The sequence below is a fragment of the Eschrichtius robustus genome, chromosome 8 (genome assembly GCF_028021215.1).
Source record: "Eschrichtius robustus isolate mEscRob2 chromosome 8, mEscRob2.pri, whole genome shotgun sequence".
Taxonomy (NCBI): Eukaryota; Metazoa; Chordata; class Mammalia; order Artiodactyla; family Eschrichtiidae; genus Eschrichtius; species Eschrichtius robustus.
The window spans coordinates 106,199,765-106,218,749 of record NC_090831.1 but is presented as its reverse complement, the minus strand read 5'-3'; the positions used below and the strand labels follow the sequence as shown (position 1 = coordinate 106,218,749).

The window sequence follows — 18,985 nt, the reverse complement described above, 5'->3', positions numbered from 1 at the left end:
CCTGGAGCTGCCTTCCTTTGGGACTGACTTTCTATGAGACGTCAGTCTCCTGCATAGATGGTCTATTGCAGCACGAAGCACCTATAGCCTACAGTGACCCAGGAGCCTTTTCCATAGTTATCTGTGTCTTTTTTAACCTCCACGACAAAACTAGGTGGCTGCATCCCCTAATGTTTCTGAGTCACAGGAGCTGCTCTGTGTCCCAAGCCCATCTGTCATTTTTTTCCGGCCTCTCAGGGTCCTCAATGTACAACTGAAGAGTTGCTGTCTAATGAGAACTGACAAGATGGAGGCAAGAGGGATGGCTGATGCCAGGAGAGCTCTTAGCAAAGGGTGCCACCCAGAGCATCGGCTCAGAGTTCTATTCCGGTGAAACAACTGGGGTGGGGAGGCGGAGGAGTCAGGGTTCACGAAAAGCTGGTCTAGGAAAGAGGGCACAGGTGGAGCAGAATCATGACATCAAGAGGCAGAAAGTCTAGGTTCCCAGATTCTTAACTGGTTTTGATTCAAATATCAGGACTGATACCACGCCAGTTCTTTACACGAGATCCTTTTTCTTTTTTCCCTCCTCGGTCCATCTCTGCCTATAGCTCCTATTCTGTCGATGTACAAATCTCTCAATTCATAGCCACAAATCTGATAGAAAGCCTGGAGAAGACATCAGACAGACTGTATAATCTCTGCTAATCCTGTAATCAGAAGCTAAACCCAGGACACAAGGGCATTTGCAAAGTAAGGACTTTAGAAACTCAAATGGCATTAGCAGGCCAGAGAGACCAATGTAGACAATGACTGAATGAGACTCATCAATCCAGAAACAGATTCATTCCTTCCACTCCATGCGAGTTATGGGGAAAAAGAAAGAACTGAATGGGAAAAGGCTATTATACCTGAGGATGAGAGCAAGGCCATCCCTAGTCCCTTCTAGACGGATCTCTTAAATTATAAGTTTGGGAGTAGGAGCGAGAGGAGGAATAAAAGATGGGAGAGGTTAGGAGCAAGGGAAGACCAGTCCATTCCTTATTCTAAACCCCGTTTTATTATCTTCTCTGGGAGAAAAACAATGAATGATTCCAGCAAGGCGAGAACAAGGAAGGCTTTTAAAAATAAGCATGTTGTACATGCACAGGGCCCATGCAGAAAATTCCTTGGTAACCAGCTTTCAAGTCACTGGTTTCAGAATTTCTGTTCACACCTGACCTGCTCCAGGGGACAAAGGTCTCTGTGAAACAGGCAGGGCTATATTTGCCTCCAAAGCCTGTTTTGTCAGGAGCCTGCCTGTCCCTTTGTGGATGGGGTCTGAAAAAATCTTTCTGCACTTCGCATCAGGGCTGCAAAGCTCCTTGACGGTGCTGCATGGAGAAGTGATTAACACACCAACCAAAAGTGCCACAGGCCCAAGAGAGGCAGAGGGGCACTGGAGATGGGAGTGGGCCTGGGAGACACTTTCCTTCAGCCGAATGGAAATAGTTCCTTGGTTTTCTTCTCCACGAATCCCGATGTGACGGCACTGAGTCTGTGGGTGGGTCGCTGTGTGGGACCACATCCCTATTCCTTTTGGGGGACCAAACGTTCCTCAGGAGAAGCTGAGTTTGGCCCAGTGCAGGAGACCCTACTCTGCTAGCTTTGGCCCCTGACACAGGCTCTCTCAGGCCCACAGCCCTTCCTAGAGGCTTCTAAAAGAGAAAGATTAAAAAAAGTGGTCGGGTTACCCTGTGCTATTTAATGGGTACCCTATAAAAGTGCTGCAATGTTTAGTACATAATTTCGATGGACTAAATATGGGGAACCATATTTTTTGATATTTTTGTCCAGAGAGTTGGATATCAGGCCCTTGATCAATATCTTAAAAATGAGACACAAAGGGGGTTTTAACCCTGGCAAAGGCGAAACCAGAATGAGAAACCCAGCAGCACTGAAATATGAGGGGACAGCCAGCCTCACCTCTGAGACGGACCACGTGATGGGACAAAATTCCGCCAACCTCTCGGCTTCTCTCACAACAAATGCAGCTTAACACAGAGATGCCAGACCCCTACCCCGCTGCTTCCCAGTGCTATTGTCCTCCAGGCTCACACATGAGTCTTTAGGAAAATCCTTCAACACCTGCTTAATTCTTCTCCTTCCTAGAAAACAGTATTTAACAAGAACGGTCTTATTCACCTAAGCAAGCAAGTCAAGGTTATGTGTTCAGAAAGCTCAATAACAAATAACACTCTTAAAGAGATAGACTCAGACCGAGACAGGAGCTGGCAGGAAGCCCACCCCTTAAGCTGCACTGAAAAGGGGCAGGGCTGTCGATGGTGGTGCTGGAGGCCAGAGGCAGGCCCGGCCTCCGATCAGAGCGGGAGCTCCTCTTAGTCTCAGTTTGATAAAGACATTTACCCTGCAGCTCTCAGGTGTACAGGAGCAGAAGGTCTGTCGCTTTTCAGACAACGGGAGCAAAAGACTGCTTTAATTGGTTAGGAAATCAAAAGGCTCAGGCCAACACAGGGTCCTGCTGGCCGAAAGAGAGGTGGAGCAGCCCCCCTGGAGGGTTGGACACAGGCTCCATCTTTCTCTGGAGGCTTCCACTAGAAGGAAGAATTAGAATGCCCTCAGTCTGTTGGTCAGTTGGTCTTTTCATATTCATCTCTCTCTTTTTCACTTACTGTCTCGTGTGCACACATGGCCTTGAATAGATCCCATGGACTGGCATTTGGAGGCAGACTGTCAGATGCCAGGGCAGGAAGGACAGAGCTGAAGTTGCTCTGTGTGCCTGGGATCCCAAGATGGTCTCCCCTTCGGGAGTGATCCCCAAGGGCTCGGTGCCAGCTCCAAAGCACCACCGAGTTACTGGGCCAGCGAGGCCAGCTTGCGGGGAGGGAGGGCGTCCAGCCCAGAGACTGCTCACTTACACAAAGAATCCTTTCAGAGTTATTGGCTGGCAAGGCACCTCTCAGACTTTTTTCTTTAGGGCTTGTGCACTGAATACAAATCAAGCAGCCTCACTGGGCTGTCACACAAACTGGCCCCCGTCACCAAGAAAGTGATACAGAATAAGGGCTCCTCTAGCCAGGCTGTCAGTGTCCAGGCATCATGGTAGTAGACTCCCAGATCCCCAACTGGGGGCCCCACAAAAGTGGGGCTCCAGCACCCCTTATCAGAAGCAGAGCCATTTCAGTCTGGTGTCCACCAGAGAAACAGTTTCAAGTAGACCAACACGACAGGTTCCCGAGAGCATGCTGCTTAGCATTCCTGGCTGGTAGTGAGGAAAAATTGAAAAGGCAGGGTTTCACGGCCAGGGGTAGTGTTCTGGGGTAAAGGAGAATGAGATAGTCGTGTTACCCTTGTGTAAAAACAAACAAATCTACCTATCAGCTCTGGCCAAATTCTGAACTGCATGTGAGAGAGACAGTAAGTGAAAGACATAGAGAGAACAGGAATATGACAGACTGACGAACCAACCAGCTGGGGAATTCTAATTCTTCTCTCTACAGCTGCTAGAGGAGCTGAGGGTCCTAGCTCCCTTATTTCACGTTCACCCACCCCAAATTCCTCTAGATATAAAGGTGATTCCCACTGGAAGCATGTGCAGATAGAACTGCATCTAAAACCATGGATCAAGAGCAGGCTGGAGGCTGGGGAGATCTCACTCCTGAAGAGGCGCACGTAACGCAAAAGGAACGCAGCACCCAGGAACCTGGGTGTCAGCCAACCCACCCTTCGGTCGTTTGATGACTCATGGAGAAGCCAGTGGTGTGAGCTCCAGGCTAGGCTCCTGTTGTCCCCAATGCTGCACGCCCCTCCACTTCTAAGGGTAAGAGCCTGGCCTTTTGCTCAAGGATGGGGTGGGCTGAGGATGGTCACAACAGCAACTAAGAGACAAAATTCAAGCCCACATTTTCATTAGCGGTCCTCCAAGTCTCCCTCAGAAACTCCTTAGATCAGACAAATGGACCCACCTTATCAGGCCAGTACTGGATGATGAACTGAGGCCATACCAACTGGAAGTAAGAAAACCCGAGCTACAGCTGAAACTGGCAGCATAAAATTGAAAACAATTACCAAGTTGTGCGAGGCAGCTTGATGGCCACAGATGCTGATCCACAAAGAGACTGAACAACAGATAAAGAAGCCTGGGAAAGAGAAGGCAGTGCCAACGTGGCACTGCTGTACAGGCCATGGAACAGCTACAAGAAGAAACAGCAGAAAAGGGCACAACAGGTTTCAAGCCAAATTGAACAGATTAAAAACACAGAAAAAGTTCCAAGCTGAGCATGTTTCTTAAATTCAGTCAGAAATGCCCTAGGGTAAGTATAGAAAGTGTGTTCCCATCTTGTTCACTCTCTCTAGACTATAAGGTCTTCTCTGAAGCAGTGACCTGCTCCATAAGGGGTCCTAGAATATTCCCAGGAGAATAGCCCTAAGCCACGTGACTATTTTTTTAAAAAAATTTATTTATTTAATTTATTTATTTTTGGCTGCATTGGGTCTTTGTTGCTGCACACAGGCCTTCTCTAGTTGGGGCGAGCAGGGGCTACTCTTCGTTGCGGTGCGTGGGTTTCTCATTGCGGTGGCTTCTCTCGTTGCGGAGCATGGGCCCTAGGCGCATGGGCTCCAGTAGTTGCAGCACGCAGGCGCCGTAGTTGCCGCACGGGGGCCCTAGAGTGCGCGGGCTTCAGCAGTTGTGGCACACGGGCTCAGTAGTTGTGGCTCACGGGCTCTAGAGCACAGGCTCAGCAGTTGTGGCGCACGGGCTTAGTGGCTCCGCGGCATGTGCGATCTTCCCGGACCAGGGTTCGAACCCGTGTCCCCTGCATTGGCAGGCGGATTCTTAACCACTGCGCCACCAGGGAAGCCCCATGCGACTATTTTTTTTAACAAAATCTGTGATACATCCATGGTCAAGGAAAATGGAGTCACAACAGGAAGAATCATCTTCCCTCAAGGCAAAAGGGAAAGAAAGTCAATAGCAAAGCTGGGGAAGGACCCAGGTGGCCAGGCTCCCAGTCAGACTCTCCACACAGCTGTTTGCTTCAATCTCCCCCCTGAGTGTTTTAAATTAAGAGTCTGTTGATGGAACTGTTTGTTCTTTAGTCATGCAAAATTTAGGGACTACAGCTAATAGAGATAAGGACCCTGGACAGAAGCTCTGGGCTCCTCTCACCGCCCAGCCAGGTGCCCACCGACTGCGCTATAGCTCGGGCACTCAGTGGGATAATTATAGCTGCTTTTAAATTTACCCAGCTCTCCATAAAGAGAGGTAATGGGGCGCCCTTTACTACTGCTAGTGGTGATTGTCCTAACATTCTTTAATTAGCGTTGGCATAGCCACTTCCAAAGCATTTCCTCTTACAGTCCTGGTGTTCCCTATTTCAGGCTCAACAGCCCTCACTCCCTTTGGAGAAAATGCACTTTAGCAAATTTGAAAATGACAGGCACGTGTATCCATGAGCACAGATAATCGTATCTGTGTACCTATACTCGCTCTTCTGCTCACTCTTCACATATCCACCACTGCCAAGAACCCGTGAGCCTTGATGATACCTCCATAAAACTCTTGCTCATAAATCTGTCAGCAAGGGGCTAGGAATTTTAAAAACTGAGGACTGGCGAAACCTTATGATCACTAGGATCCTCCTTAAATTTCCCAGTATTAAAAAAAAAAAAAAAAAGCTGATTTTTTTTTTTTTTTTTTTTTTTAAATTACAAGGTTCTGGGTATTCTTTTTTTTTTTTTAAATTTTATTTATTTTTTATTTGGTTGCACCAGGTCTTAGTTGCGGCAGGCGGGCTTCCTTAGTTGCGGCACATGGGCTCCTTAGTTGTGGCTCATGGGCTCCTTAGCTGTGGCACGCACACTCTTAGTAGCGGCATGCATTGTGGGATCTAGTTCCCTGACCAGGGATCGAACCTGGGCCCCCTACATTGGGAGCATGGAGTCTTATCCACTGTGCCACCAGGGAAGTCCCAAAAGCTGGTCATTTTTCACCTATCTTTTCAAAGGTTTATGGAGTAGGGCTAGGGCTATTGATACGCCATTAGGGAGGCCTGAACTCCTGTTCATTTGGGTCAAAGAATAGTCCTCTTTCCTCTGAAATAATTAATTCACCACTATGATCTAGGTGTTGGGCACAAGATGGGAAGGGCCTCTGCTTTCATGGGGTGTGCAAGTAAATGAGAATTTCAGATGATGGTAAATCAAATAAGAAAATAAAACCCAGGGATATGACTATGATTGGTGGGGCTACTAAAGTAGTCTAAAGGACAGGGTAGTCATGGAAAGTCCCAAGAGACCTGCTCAAGAAGGAGCCAACCACCTGAAGATGTGGGGGAAGAACATTCCAGACAGAGCAGAGAGCAGAGGCCCTAATGGGGAGAACCGGCTTAGAGTATTCCAAAAGAAAGAAGAGCAGCATAGCTGAAGGGTAGGGGTTAAGCAGGAAGGTGATAAAACACGAGGGCATAGGAGCAGGCAAGGCATGATGGCTTAGGGCCTGTGGTCCATGGTACACCATTTGGTCGTTATTTGAATTATGAGGGGGAAGAACACTGGAGCATTCTAAGCAAATCAATAACATGATCTGATATAGTGTCACAAAGATGGCTTTGGTGGCTGTGGAGAATAGATTTAGAGGGAAAGAGTAAACACCTGTGTCTCAAATCCTTTAATTTCTAGTTTTGAGTAAATGTTCTGTGATATAAGATGTTAACATAATAGTAAGCTGGGTGAAGACCATATCCTATAGTCTGAGTATGTTCAACCTGTCTCTGAGTCTAAAATTATCTCAAAACTAACTTAAAAACAGTGAGAAACACCTTATATCTTAAATGAAGAACTGAAAGGTCTAAATTAGGTGCAATACCAAGAGCAGAGAGGGAAAAATAAAAGAAAAAAAAAGGATTCTCTCAGTAATTGACTTTGGATAAAAATATTTCCCTTCTATACTAGTTTCCTTATTAGAAAGTAACAGCTGCTACTACTACATATTACTATTAGCTAAGACTGACTGATTTTCCTTACTTGCTTCTAGTCTAACACCACAAAATAAATACAGTTATTAATCCCACTTTACACATGAAGAATCTGAAGCTTAAAGAAGCAACTTATATACACAGCATATATTATACACAGTAGGCAAGAGAGAGAACCATGATTTGAACCCAGGTTTCTCTGATTCCAGAATACTGTCATAACCTCCACTACGGTATAATGCCCACTAACATGTATGTATGAATGCATGTCATTCTTTCTCTCTCCCCCTCCCTCTTTCACGTAGGACTCAGTTTGGGGGAAAAAAGTGTTTGGGTTTTCACTAACCAAAACATGAATAAATTTATAAAACCATTGTGTATGTGTGTGTCCCTGCAGGCATGGACTCTTGGTTAAGGATGAGATTTGTGCTGGAGATACTCGAAAAGCCACTTACTCATAGCTCTCACTCCCGCATCTGCCTTTGTATCTGCTGCGCTCTGATCTTTAGGCCTTTCTTAATCTCCAATGAGTGGGAAGCTCAACACTTCTGAGACTTAGTTACTACAGTTGAGCCAAATTTTGTAGCAATGCCAAGAGGTACCTCTAATATTACTGGTAAATGCTTAGATGTTCCAAGATCTTTGGGATAAAATCAACAGGCCATGTAAAGAGTGAGAAAATTATCAAGAAAAGGAATCAAGGCAGATTTCTTGAGCTTCTCTGGTCCACGTGCCCCCTTCCCTCAGCTCATGTGATGTTTCCTAACTGTTGCACTGACTGAGGGAACCCTCTCTCCCTTTCCAACGGGAAGACCCAATGGCCATACCGCTGACACCTGGCTCCTCTCCTCTCCCCCTCACAAGCACAGGTATACAGAGGATGTACCTGCTAGAGGTAAGAGGAAGAGAAAGGGGAGGGTCCATCTTAAGTGGCACATCGCAGCATCACAGTGGTTTAAAATTTGAATGCTGAATAGATTTGAGCTCTGTCACTGCAGTGAGCTGAATGAGCCCCAGACAGACAATGCCCACGTCCCAATCCCCAAACCTGTAAATGTTACCCAATTTGGAAAAAGGGTCTTTGCAGATGCAACTAAGGATCTTGCAATGACATCACCCTTGATTGACCAGGTGGGCCCTATATCCAATGGCAAGTGTCCTTAAAAGTCAAAGAGGAGACAGAAAAGGAGGATTCAACACGACCAAGGAGATTGATGTGACGCGGCCACAAATCAAGGAATGGGACAGTCACCAGGAGCTGGAACAGGCAAAAAAGGCCAGGCACAAATTCTCCCCTAGGGCCCCTGGAGGGAGGACGGCCCTACCAGATTTTGCACTTTTCGCCTCCAGAACTGCGAGAGAATAAATTTCTGAGGTTTTAAACCACCAAATATGTGGTAATTTGTTATGACAGCCTTAGGAAACTGATATAGCCACTTACTAGTTCTGTGATCCTGAGAAAGCGTCTTAAATTCATCTGCAAAATGGGGAATCTAATGGTACCCACCTCACAGAGCTGTTGTGATGATTAATATGGGTACCGATCAATGCCCCAGGAAATGTTGCTGTTAACATCATTATTGTTACTGCTATACAAAGGCAGTTAAAGGGAAGGATAAACCACAGGGCCTGTAATGGGCTAGTGCACCTGAAGAGTACATTTCCAAGGCTTTTGGCTGGACCTCTCTGGGCTGTTTGACCATACAGATGATTGTGTCTAGAATGGGCACAAACTGTCTATTCCAAAAGAGGCAGCAGTTGGGGCGTTGGGAGGTTTCTCCCTTCACTCAGGCCTGGCAGCCCGATAAGAAACGGTAAGCCCCAAGAAACTAGCCTCAGAGAAGAGGAAGAGGCCCTTCCATTCTATAGCCCTTTGCCATTCTTATTAAGCATCTTTTCTTTTCTGAGGTTTTCTACAAATTGCTCTGGATGGGACCCAGAGGGAGAGCGCTTTTTTGTCCACTTCCTTCTGACTTCCTTAGACAGCAGAGTTCTAAGGGGAAAAGGACAGTGGGTTTTGAGGCACTAGGAAGAGTGGGTAAGTCTAGAACAGCTGCGTCACCTTGAATCATCAGGCTCAAGGAATAAAATCCATTCCCTTTATGACTGTGGGTAGTAATGGCATGGTCACAGGCTCACTTCAGGATCATAGGCAAGAAAAATAACCTTACTTTTTTGCAATGGTGACTTTATCCATTAAACAGAAACCTCATGACCAGTTGACCCTGGAAAGGTATCTGTACATGTGGGTGGAAGTGAGTGAGAGATGCAAATACACACACACACACACACACACACACACACACACGTGTTCATTGCCTTAGGTAGGAGAAGGTGACTTTTTCCATACAGACCATTTCTTATGTTTTGTCACTACTAATTCACCAATCAACTGATGTCTTTCCCTTTGTGGAGGTCAATTTCCATACTATTTTTCTTTTTCTTTCTTATTTTCCAAATCGCTTTTCCTCCTTGGCTCTCGTTCTTTTCTTAGTTAAAACGGCAGCGTTGGGGCTTCCCTGGTGGCACAGTGGTTGAGAATCTGCCTGCCAATGCAGGGGACACGGGTTCGAGCCCTGGTCTGGGAAGATCCCACATGCCGCGGAGCAACTAGGCCCGTGAGCCACAACTACTGAGCCTGTGCGTCTGGAGCTTGTGCTCCGCAACAAGAGAGGGCGCGACAGTGAGAGGCCCGCGCACCGCGATGAAGAGTGGCCCCCACTTGCCGCAACTAGAGAAAGCCCTCGCACAGAAGCGAAAACCCAACACAGCCATAAATAAATAAATAAATAATTCCCATTAAAAACAAAAAAACAAACAAAAAAAACGGCGGCATAAAGAATATAAAAACAGATAAGGTGCTTGAGTAGGGTTTGGCAGCCGAAAAGTATTGCAAGTAGGAACTAGAGTTTCAGGGGGTACATATGTGATCTTCCTGCCACGGATGGACCCACCTTGAGGGGGCCAAAAGCCTACTGGAGGCAAGGTAGCACCCTGCTCACTGCTGGCAAACCCTGCGAGGCATTATGGACATCTAGTGGCTGCTGAGGATACTGCCTCAGCAATGCATCTCAGGCTGAGGAATGGTCTACCATGGGCTGTACCAGGCGCCCAGTTATCCTGGGTCCCCCTAGCCAGTCCCCTGGATGACCATTTCTTTCACTTCTTCTCAAAAAAATTTTTTTAACACTTTCTTTTTTGGGGGGGCCACGCTGCACAGCTTGAGGGATTTTAGCTCCCCGACCAGGGATTGAACCTGGGCCCTCGGCAGTGAGAGCACGGAGCCCTCACCACTGGACCACCAGGGAATTCCCTCCACTTTTTTTTTTTTTTTTAAAGATTTATTTTATTGATTAATTGATTGATTGATTGATTGCTATGTTGGGTCTTCGTTTCTGTGCTAGGGCCCTCTCTAGTTGCGGCAAGCGGGGGGCACTCTTCATCACGGTGCGCGGGCCTCTCACTATCGAGGCCTCTCTTGTTGCGGAGCACAGGCTCCAGACGCGCAAGCTCAGCAGTTGTGGCTCACGGGCTCAGTCGCTCCGCGGCATGTGGGATCTTCCCAGACCAGGGCTCGAACCCGCGTCCCCTGCACTAGCAGGCAGACTCTCAACCACTGCGCCACCAGGGAAGCCCCCCTCCACTTCTTATTAGGGGTCCAAAGTCACTCAGAATGGCTCTATCAAAGACCCATCGTTAACCCAGCCCAGCAAAATATAATGATATTACCTGCATACAAGAGCACAGAAGGCAGGCATTTGGAAATATCTTCAAGCCCCAGGTTTAAATGCCAATTAGCCACATACTGTCACCTTGACTGAGGGGCTGAGCTCAGATGGGACAGAGACTCTGACGTTAATTAGTCGTGTGGCTCTAGGTAAGTCACTATGCCTCTCTGAACTTCATTAATGACATCTGTGAAATGAGAGGTTAAGTCCAGATGATCTCCAAGGTCCCTTTTAGCTTTAGCACTCTGTGATCTGCAGGCCTTTTTAGTAGCTGGGAAAACAGTCTGCTCTGCTCTGGCTCTGTGGATTTCTCGATTTCAACTGAAGGAATCATTCGCTTCTCAGCTTTGTGGCGCGTTACCAAGACTTGGCTACAACCCCAAAGGATCAACCTTCTTCGCAAAGCTTCACATCTGAGGAGGGGTGGGAATCGTGGACGATGAGAGCTGGAAGGAACCTTCTAGTCCATTCCCTTAATTTTAGATGTGAAGAAACCTAGGTTTAGAGCTGTCTTAATTTAAGATTTGTCACATGTCTAATCAGTGGCAGAAAAGGGACGAGGACTCAGGTATCCCAATCTTAGTGCAGGTAACAAGCGGCTGACACAGCCTTGCCGGATCACTGGCTGGCGTCTTCAACTCTGCTTTATCGCAGCAGTCTCTCTGTGGGAAACCACAAGTGAAAACACTCTCAACCCAGGGTTTCTTCCTTCTCTCCTCTCCAAGTTTAAGCCTTCCTCTTCTTATTATTCCCTGGTGGCACCACTCCAAATCAAGGAAGCAGTCAGAACCAGGGGCTGTGAGGAGCAACAGACAGATGGCTAGATGATACTCGAGTGACAGGATTAAAGGCTTCAGTGCCACTTTCAGTTCAAAAGGGCTGTGTGTGCTGCCATGGTCCCACAGCCTCCTTGGTCCAGTTGATGGTTTCTATGATGCTCCCTTAGCCTAGCTGGCCTACAGAGGGCAAAGTAGCCCTATCTAGAACTCCATGAGCTGCATGAAGCTTGGGTGATATCACTCACAAATATTTACCACGAGACCACCCCATTACCAAGTACTGGTTTGATCCTACCCTTCCATCCACCTACACAACACTTGCTGGGCCTGGAGCTGAACAGATGGGTTCCGAGTTTGCCCACACCAGCCAGGCAGGCCCCTCTTCTGCCTGAGGGGGGAGGGGCAGCCATATTCCAGGGCGCCATCCAGACCCTGGCCAGGGTCTCTCTGGAACCCTACCAGCTCAATGCCAGCTGTGGCAAGGAGAGAACTTCTCAACAGCGGGTTTTCAATTCTCCTCCACAGATCCCTGTTAGGCTAGACTCACACCTGGGTATAAGATGGGTGTATCCTGCTTGAAGCTGATGATGTGCAAATGGGGCTTAGTCAAGAAGGGAAAAAGAGCCACTAAAGAGCCCAGGTGGAACTCAACCTCCATTTCTCTCTTTCTTTGATTAGTAATTGTGAGTCAAACAAGTTAAATAAAGGATCTATTTTCTCAGCCCCTCCTCTCCCACCCTTCATTCTAGTATATTCCATATACCCTTCCCTGAAGTGTTTTATGCAGGCTGTCCCCCCACCTTGCCTCCGCCATTTGCTCTATGCAGAGTGAACATACTGGACATCTTTGTGGCAGTGATGAAAACACCGGACTCGGGGTTTGAAGACTGGATTGAGATGCTGCCTCTGTTGCTTTCTGGGTGTATGACCTTGAGCATGTTATTCGCCTGCCAGAGCTCAGTACCTCCATCCATAAAATGGAGACAACTATGGCAACTGTGTCACTGGGTAAAGGCAGATTAAACAAGAACAGATCTATCCATCCATCCATCCGTCCTTGGTATAGTGGAGAGCATACAGTAGACAAACATCCCAGTAAATGACTGTTGAGGTAAATGAATGAAACCTGAGTTCTTATTGACTGGTAGAAAACTCTGGAGAATCACTTCTACTGTCCAAGTTCCTAGACATCTGAGCTCTGCCAGGGTTCAAGGCCTGGCTCTACCGCTTACTATGTGATCTTAGGTAACATATTAACTATTAATGTTGCTATTATTTGACTGCAAATGCATAATAAAAAAGTTGGTAAATGACAGGGAATCCAAATTGCCTACAATGGAGCTGTGTCCATTCCATCCACGGACTTCAAAAATTCCCTGGCATGTTTAAGGAGGTTTCAGATTACTGGGCAGCAGACAATGTTGAGATAAGGGTGTGGCAGAATCCAGAGAGCTGAGAGATCCAGGCCAGGACCTCCTCTTCTTAAGCAACAGCCCACGTGCAGGTGATGGGCAAGCAAGCTTGCCAAGGCAGAGGTGGACGGGGCACAAGGAAAGAAGCCTGGAGGTAGCCCTTGAAAAGAAGCAACACTAAACCAGTGCCATATTCTACCAGCTGGCTTCCCAGGGCTTAGCCACAGCTGGCCCCCGCCGCACCAGGCAGAGAAAGAGGAGTCATTTTCTCCGGTGGGAAAACTCTGAACAAGTCCTGTTTTCGCTCCTACACTGACTGGTCCATCAAACGCCCCGGGGTCGCCTCTCACCGGAAGTAGGGGCAGGTTGCTACGCAGTTCTTCCCAGGGACTCCCAGAAACAAAGAAGAGCTGGTGGAGCTCATGGGGCAGTAGCTTTAAGACCCACTCCCTCCAATCTCTGGGCGCACGGAGGGGAAAGGGCGCGGGGCTGCGAAGAGCGAGAAGCCGCGGCTCCGGCTGGCTGCTGAATGAACGGGTTGTGCCCTGGCTGCTGGGAGTTCACCTCAATCCTTCCAACTGGTTGTCGCGCCGTCCCAGGCTGTCACTCCCCTAGCTCCCCGCACTTGGTCTTTCCTTCCACTGTATGCCTCACCCGCAACCCTCATTAAGAAAACTATCAGTGAAAGCCCTAGTTAAAGCCAACGACGGGTGAGGAAACTTGCGAGGGAAGGGGCAGGACGAACAGGCACATGTGCAGCAGCAGCGCCCCGGCCACCCCCGCGTCCCCCAGTGCAGCTCATAACTCCCGAGCGTGCAGCCCGGGCCGAGCGGCCGGTCGCCCCGTCCGCAGTCGCCGGGGGTGAAGATGACGCGGTCCAGGCTGGAGGCCCGCCAACTGCAGCAGCCCCGCCGAGGGCCGCCTCGCCTCCGGCTCCCCAGGCCCTGAGCCCAGCGCGCCCAGAGCCCGAGGGTGCCGGGCGCCCAGGGCGGGGAGGGGGCGGGGGCGGGGGCCGGCGCGGTCCCTCCGCAGCAGCAGCCCCGAGCCGCTCCAGCCTATCAGCGGCCACTCGGCGGCTCCCTGCGATCGGACCAAAATAGCTGCGCACGCCTGCGACTTGCGCGCGGCCCCCCACTTGACGCTCACGCCTGCTCCCTCGCCCGGCCCGCTCCCAGCGTCTGGAGGGGGCGGGGAGGAAGCGGCCGGGGAGGGGGGGGTGGGGCTGGGGGAGAGAGGAAGGAAGGGAGGAAGGAAGGAAGAGAGGGAGGGAGGGAGGAAAGGAGGGAGGGAGGGAGGAAGTCGCACGGAGGCGCAGAGCTCGGGGCTGCGCGGCGCGGGCCGGCGCGGCGCTGGAAGGCGCCGGCGTTAACCCCTCGAGGGCAGGCAGCGGAGGGGGAGCGGTGTTAATACATAAGAGCCCTGCATCACGCTAATCTTCTCCTCAGAACAGTATGCGTCAGCAGTACATTCACGTTCTGACTGAAGGACAAAAGGATGAGAGAGCAGTCTGCGTGGCTGCTGCCTGCAACACCGCGAGCCCGGCGCGAGGAGGAGACGGTGGGCGCCGCGCACAGGGGCCCCGCTGCTGCTGCTGCTGCTGCTGCTGCTGCTGCTGCTGCTGCCGCCGCCGCCGCTGCTAGCGAGTGGGGACCATGTTCCCGGGCTCCGGAGCGTTCCCCGCAGCCGCGACCCCCGCTGCTCACGCCGCCGCCAGCGCCGGGGCCGCTGCAGCAGTCCGCGGGCAGCGCAGCCGCTGAAGGCGCCGGGGGCCGCAGCCCTGAACTCGCTCCCTCCGCACAAAGCCAGATCCGGCGGCGCGCCGGGGGCCCGGCTGCGGCGGGCGATTCCGCGCCTCCGGGGGCGGCTGCAGCCGCCCCCGGACTCCCGGAAGGGGCCTGCGGTGCGGGGCGACCCGGCCGCCGCGCGCTCCTCTGGCCGGCGGACCAGGTCCCGGCGCTGCCTCCACGCCGCTGCCCCTCGGGGGGCTGGACGGATTACTGCTCTTCGCACCAGCAGCCGGCGGACTGGGAAACTGAGCCCAGTTCTGGTCTTTTTAACCCTTAAGAGAAGAGACGAGGAGAGAAGGGGGTGTGTGTCGGAGGGCGGGGGGTGGGGGGCGAAGGACCGGCGAACACCTCCTCTTAACTCTCGCAGCACCGCGAGCGAACGACTGCATCAGCTGCCTCGGGCCGGGAGCGGCCGACACAAGGAGAGGGGGCAGCGCGGCGGCAGCTTCGGCAGCGAGCGCGGCCTGGGAGGCTGCGGGGCGCCCCCTCACTCCCCGCCGGGTGACAGCCCCGGAGCGGGCGGGGGGCGCCGGAGGCACACTCCGGCGATGAAGCCGCTTCCCCCTCGGCTGGTGCGAGCCGGGGCCAGGGTCCAAGGACAAAGCCGGGAAGCGCTGGTGGCGCCCCGCCTCGGGCTGAGGGGGGGGCATGCACCTGCATAGCCCGCCGGGCTTCGGCTCTCCCGGCGCGCCTCAACTCCGCGGCTCCGCTAGCCGGCTCCGGATTTACTAGAAGCCATTTTGTCTCCCCCACCCCTCTCCTCTGCCCTCCCCGCCCCCTCTACTTCCCCCTTTTGTTAATTAAAACTAAGAAGTGAGAATGGGAACGAGGTGGCCAGCTCCGGCGGCAAACGCTTAAGGACACCGCGCCAGTTCTTCCCTTCCTTCCTTCCGAGGTAGGTGAGAGCGAATGATTGGGTGGGGATGGTCGCAACGAGGGGAGAGAAAGTCCCAGCTTTCCGAGGGCTGGCCTCGAGGGGGGGCTGGTAGACGAGGGGCCACTCTTTAGTTTGGCATGATTTTTTTCCGGCCGATCTGCTCCGTCTCTCTAATCGCCCCCTCCCCACCTCCTTCTCCAGATGGAAAGAGGAGCTCCTAGCTCACTTAAGCCGGGGTAGGGCTGGTTCTCCTTTCCGAGCCAAAATCCCAGGCGATGGTGAATTATGAACGTGCCACACCATGAAGCTCTTGTGGCAGGTAACTGTGCACCACACCTGGAATGCCGTCCTGCTCCCCGTCGTCTACCTCACGGCGCAAGTGTGGATTCTGTGTGCAGCCATCGCTGCTGCCGCCTCCGCCGGGCCCCAGAACTGCCCGTCTGTCTGCTCGTGCAGTAACCAGTTCAGCAAGGTGGTGTGCACCCGCCGGGGCCTCTCCGAGGTCCCTCAGGGTATTCCTTCCAACACCCGGTACCTCAACCTCATGGAAAACAACATCCAGATGATCCAGGCCGACACCTTCCGCCACCTCCACCACCTGGAGGTCCTGCAGCTGGGCAGGAACTCCATCCGGCAGATCGAGGTGGGGGCCTTCAACGGCCTGGCCAGCCTCAACACCCTGGAGCTGTTTGACAACTGGCTGACAGTCATCCCGAGCGGGGCCTTTGAATACCTGTCCAAGCTGCGGGAGCTCTGGCTGCGCAACAACCCCATAGAAAGCATCCCCTCTTATGCCTTCAACCGGGTGCCCTCCCTCATGCGCCTGGACTTGGGGGAGCTCAAGAAGCTAGAGTACATCTCTGAGGGGGCTTTTGAGGGACTGTTCAACCTCAAGTACCTGAACTTGGGCATGTGCAACATTAAAGATATGCCCAACCTCACCCCCCTGGTGGGGCTGGAGGAGCTGGAGATGTCAGGAAACCACTTCCCTGAGATCAGGCCTGGCTCCTTCCATGGCCTGAGCTCCCTCAAGAAGCTATGGGTCATGAACTCACAGGTCAGCCTGATTGAGCGGAACGCTTTTGATGGGCTGGCCTCCCTGGTGGAACTCAACTTGGCCCACAATAACCTCTCTTCTTTGCCCCATGACCTCTTCACCCCACTGAGGTACCTGGTGGAGTTGCACCTACACCACAATCCTTGGAACTGTGATTGTGACATTCTGTGGCTAGCCTGGTGGCTTCGAGAGTACATACCCACCAATTCCACCTGCTGTGGCCGCTGTCATGCTCCCTTGCACATGCGAGGCCGCTACCTGGTGGAGGTGGACCAGGCCTTCTTCCAGTGCTCTGCCCCCTTCATCATGGATGCACCTCGGGACCTCAATATCTCTGAGGGTCGGATGGCAGAACTTAAGTGTCGGACTCCCCCCATGTCCTCTGTGAAGTGGCTGCTGCCCAATGGGACAGTGCTCAGCCACGCCTCCCGCCACCCACGGATCTCTGTCCTCAACGACGGCACCTTGAACTTCTCCCATGTGCTGCTCTCAGACACTGGGGTATACACATGCATGGTGACCAACGTGGCGGGCAACTCCAATGCCTCGGCCTACCTCAACGTGAGCACGGCCGAGCTCAACACCTCCAACTACAGCTTCTTCACCACTGTCACAGTGGAGACCACTGAGATCTCGCCTGAGGATACAACACGAAAGTACAAGCCCGTTCCTACTACGTCCACTGGTTACCAGCCGGCATATACCACCTCTACCACGGTGCTCATTCAGACCACCCGTGTGCCCAAGCAGGTGGCGGTAACTGCGACGGACACCAATGATAAGATGCAGACCAGCCTGGATGAAGTCATGAAGACCACCAAGATCATCATTGGCTGCTTTGTGGCAGTGACTCTGCTAGCTGCTGCCATGTTGATTGTCTTCTATAAACTTCGCAAGCGGCACCAGCAGAGGAGTACAGTCACAGCTGCCCGGACTGTTGAGATTATCCAGGTGGATGAAGACATCCCAGCGGCGGCATCTGCAGCAGCAACAGCAGCTCCATCCGGTGTATCAGGTGAGGGGGCGGTCGTGCTGCCCACAATTCATGACCATATTAACTACAACACCTACAAACCAGCACATGGGGCCCACTGGACAGAAAACAGTCTGGGGAACTCTCTGCACCCCACAGTCACCACTATCTCTGAACCTTATATCATTCAGACCCATACCAAGGACAAGGTACAGGAAACTCAAATATGACTCCCCCCGCCCCAAACTTATAAAATGCAATAGAATGCACACACACACAAGACAGCAACTTTTGTACAGAGTGGGGAGAGACTTTTTCTTGTATATGCTTATATATTAAATCTATGGGCTGGTAAAAAAAAAAAACAGATTATATTAAAATTTAAAAAGAAAAATCAAAACAAAACTATTTTCTAACTTGTAAGTTCTATTTAAAGGGGGTGGGGGACCTTGGGAATGTTGTGGGATAGAAGCCACAAGTCAGTCTGCTGTGCTGCCAGGAGGGATTTCTGGTATAGCGTTGAAACTGCTAAGATAAAACAAACTAAAACACCAACCAATATCCCGAAAGAGTTAAGGTGTGGGCTGCTGAGGGGTGGGGGGTAGGCTGAACTGTCACTTTTTAGAATATACTTCATAGGACACAGGAATACCCATTTCTCTAGACATCTTTCTTAGGCTGAGAGCTGTCTTTGCAGATTTATCGTATTTAAACAAAAAATACAAACAAACAAAAAACAGCACTAAGAATCTGTACTGTGCGTAAAATGTTGAGAGGCAATAATTTTTTCTTCAGAGGCCAAGGGAAAGACAGATCTGTAAAATGTATTTTAAACAGGAAAACCACCAAAATTCAACTGAAACCTTAAAGGGACTGAGTATGTGCATTCCTGTGCACAAGTCTTCTTGGTTTGTTCAGTGGGACACAGCGTGCCCCGCCTGACAGAGGGCTTCGGGAAGGAGCAGAGAAGGAAGGGAGCTGGCGTAGCTGTCAGTCAAACGCTTTCACATTGCACCAGATTCCTGCAGCTGGGCTTAACCCATTCTGTGCAAGGCATGTGTCTATTCAGGACTTCCCAGGAGGAGGAGGTGGCCCCTGGGGGGGCGTGGTACCAAAGGGGGATGGGAAGGGAGAGCAGACGCAGAGAGAAGGTATTCGCGGGAGGCCATAACTCAGCATTGTGCCATGTCCACCTGTTGTTCCCGGTATCTGACAAATGATTGTAGACAGTGATGCATTTGATGATTTTTTTTTTTTTTTTTAAGGGTTGGTTTGTTTTAAGGTGGAGAAGGGGGGAGAGGCTGGGAGTGGGAAGCTTTTCTCACGCTTGTGATTTGGTGACTATTCTAAATGCTGATTCATTAGGGATTATTACGGCTGATGTCAACTGGTTGTGGTGACGGGGAGGGGGCAGAA

The 18,985-nt window shown here is 51.0% G+C and overlaps 2 protein-coding genes across 2 annotated transcripts in view; one reads left to right on the top strand and one right to left on the bottom strand.

Moving 5' to 3' along the window:
- The window catches only part of SND1 (staphylococcal nuclease and tudor domain containing 1), a 432,660-nt gene that overhangs the window by 43,190 nt on the left and 370,485 nt on the right, over positions 1–18,985 (bottom strand). The gene's annotated exons all lie outside the window — the stretch shown is intronic.
- LRRC4 (leucine rich repeat containing 4) lies at positions 15,443–17,849 on the top strand. The gene is made up of 2 exons (XM_068549396.1): positions 15,443–15,557; positions 15,741–17,849. The coding sequence occupies exon 2, from the start codon at positions 15,841–15,843 to the stop codon at positions 17,797–17,799; it is 1,959 nt and encodes a 652-aa protein (XP_068405497.1). The 5' UTR covers positions 15,443–15,557; positions 15,741–15,840; the 3' UTR covers positions 17,800–17,849.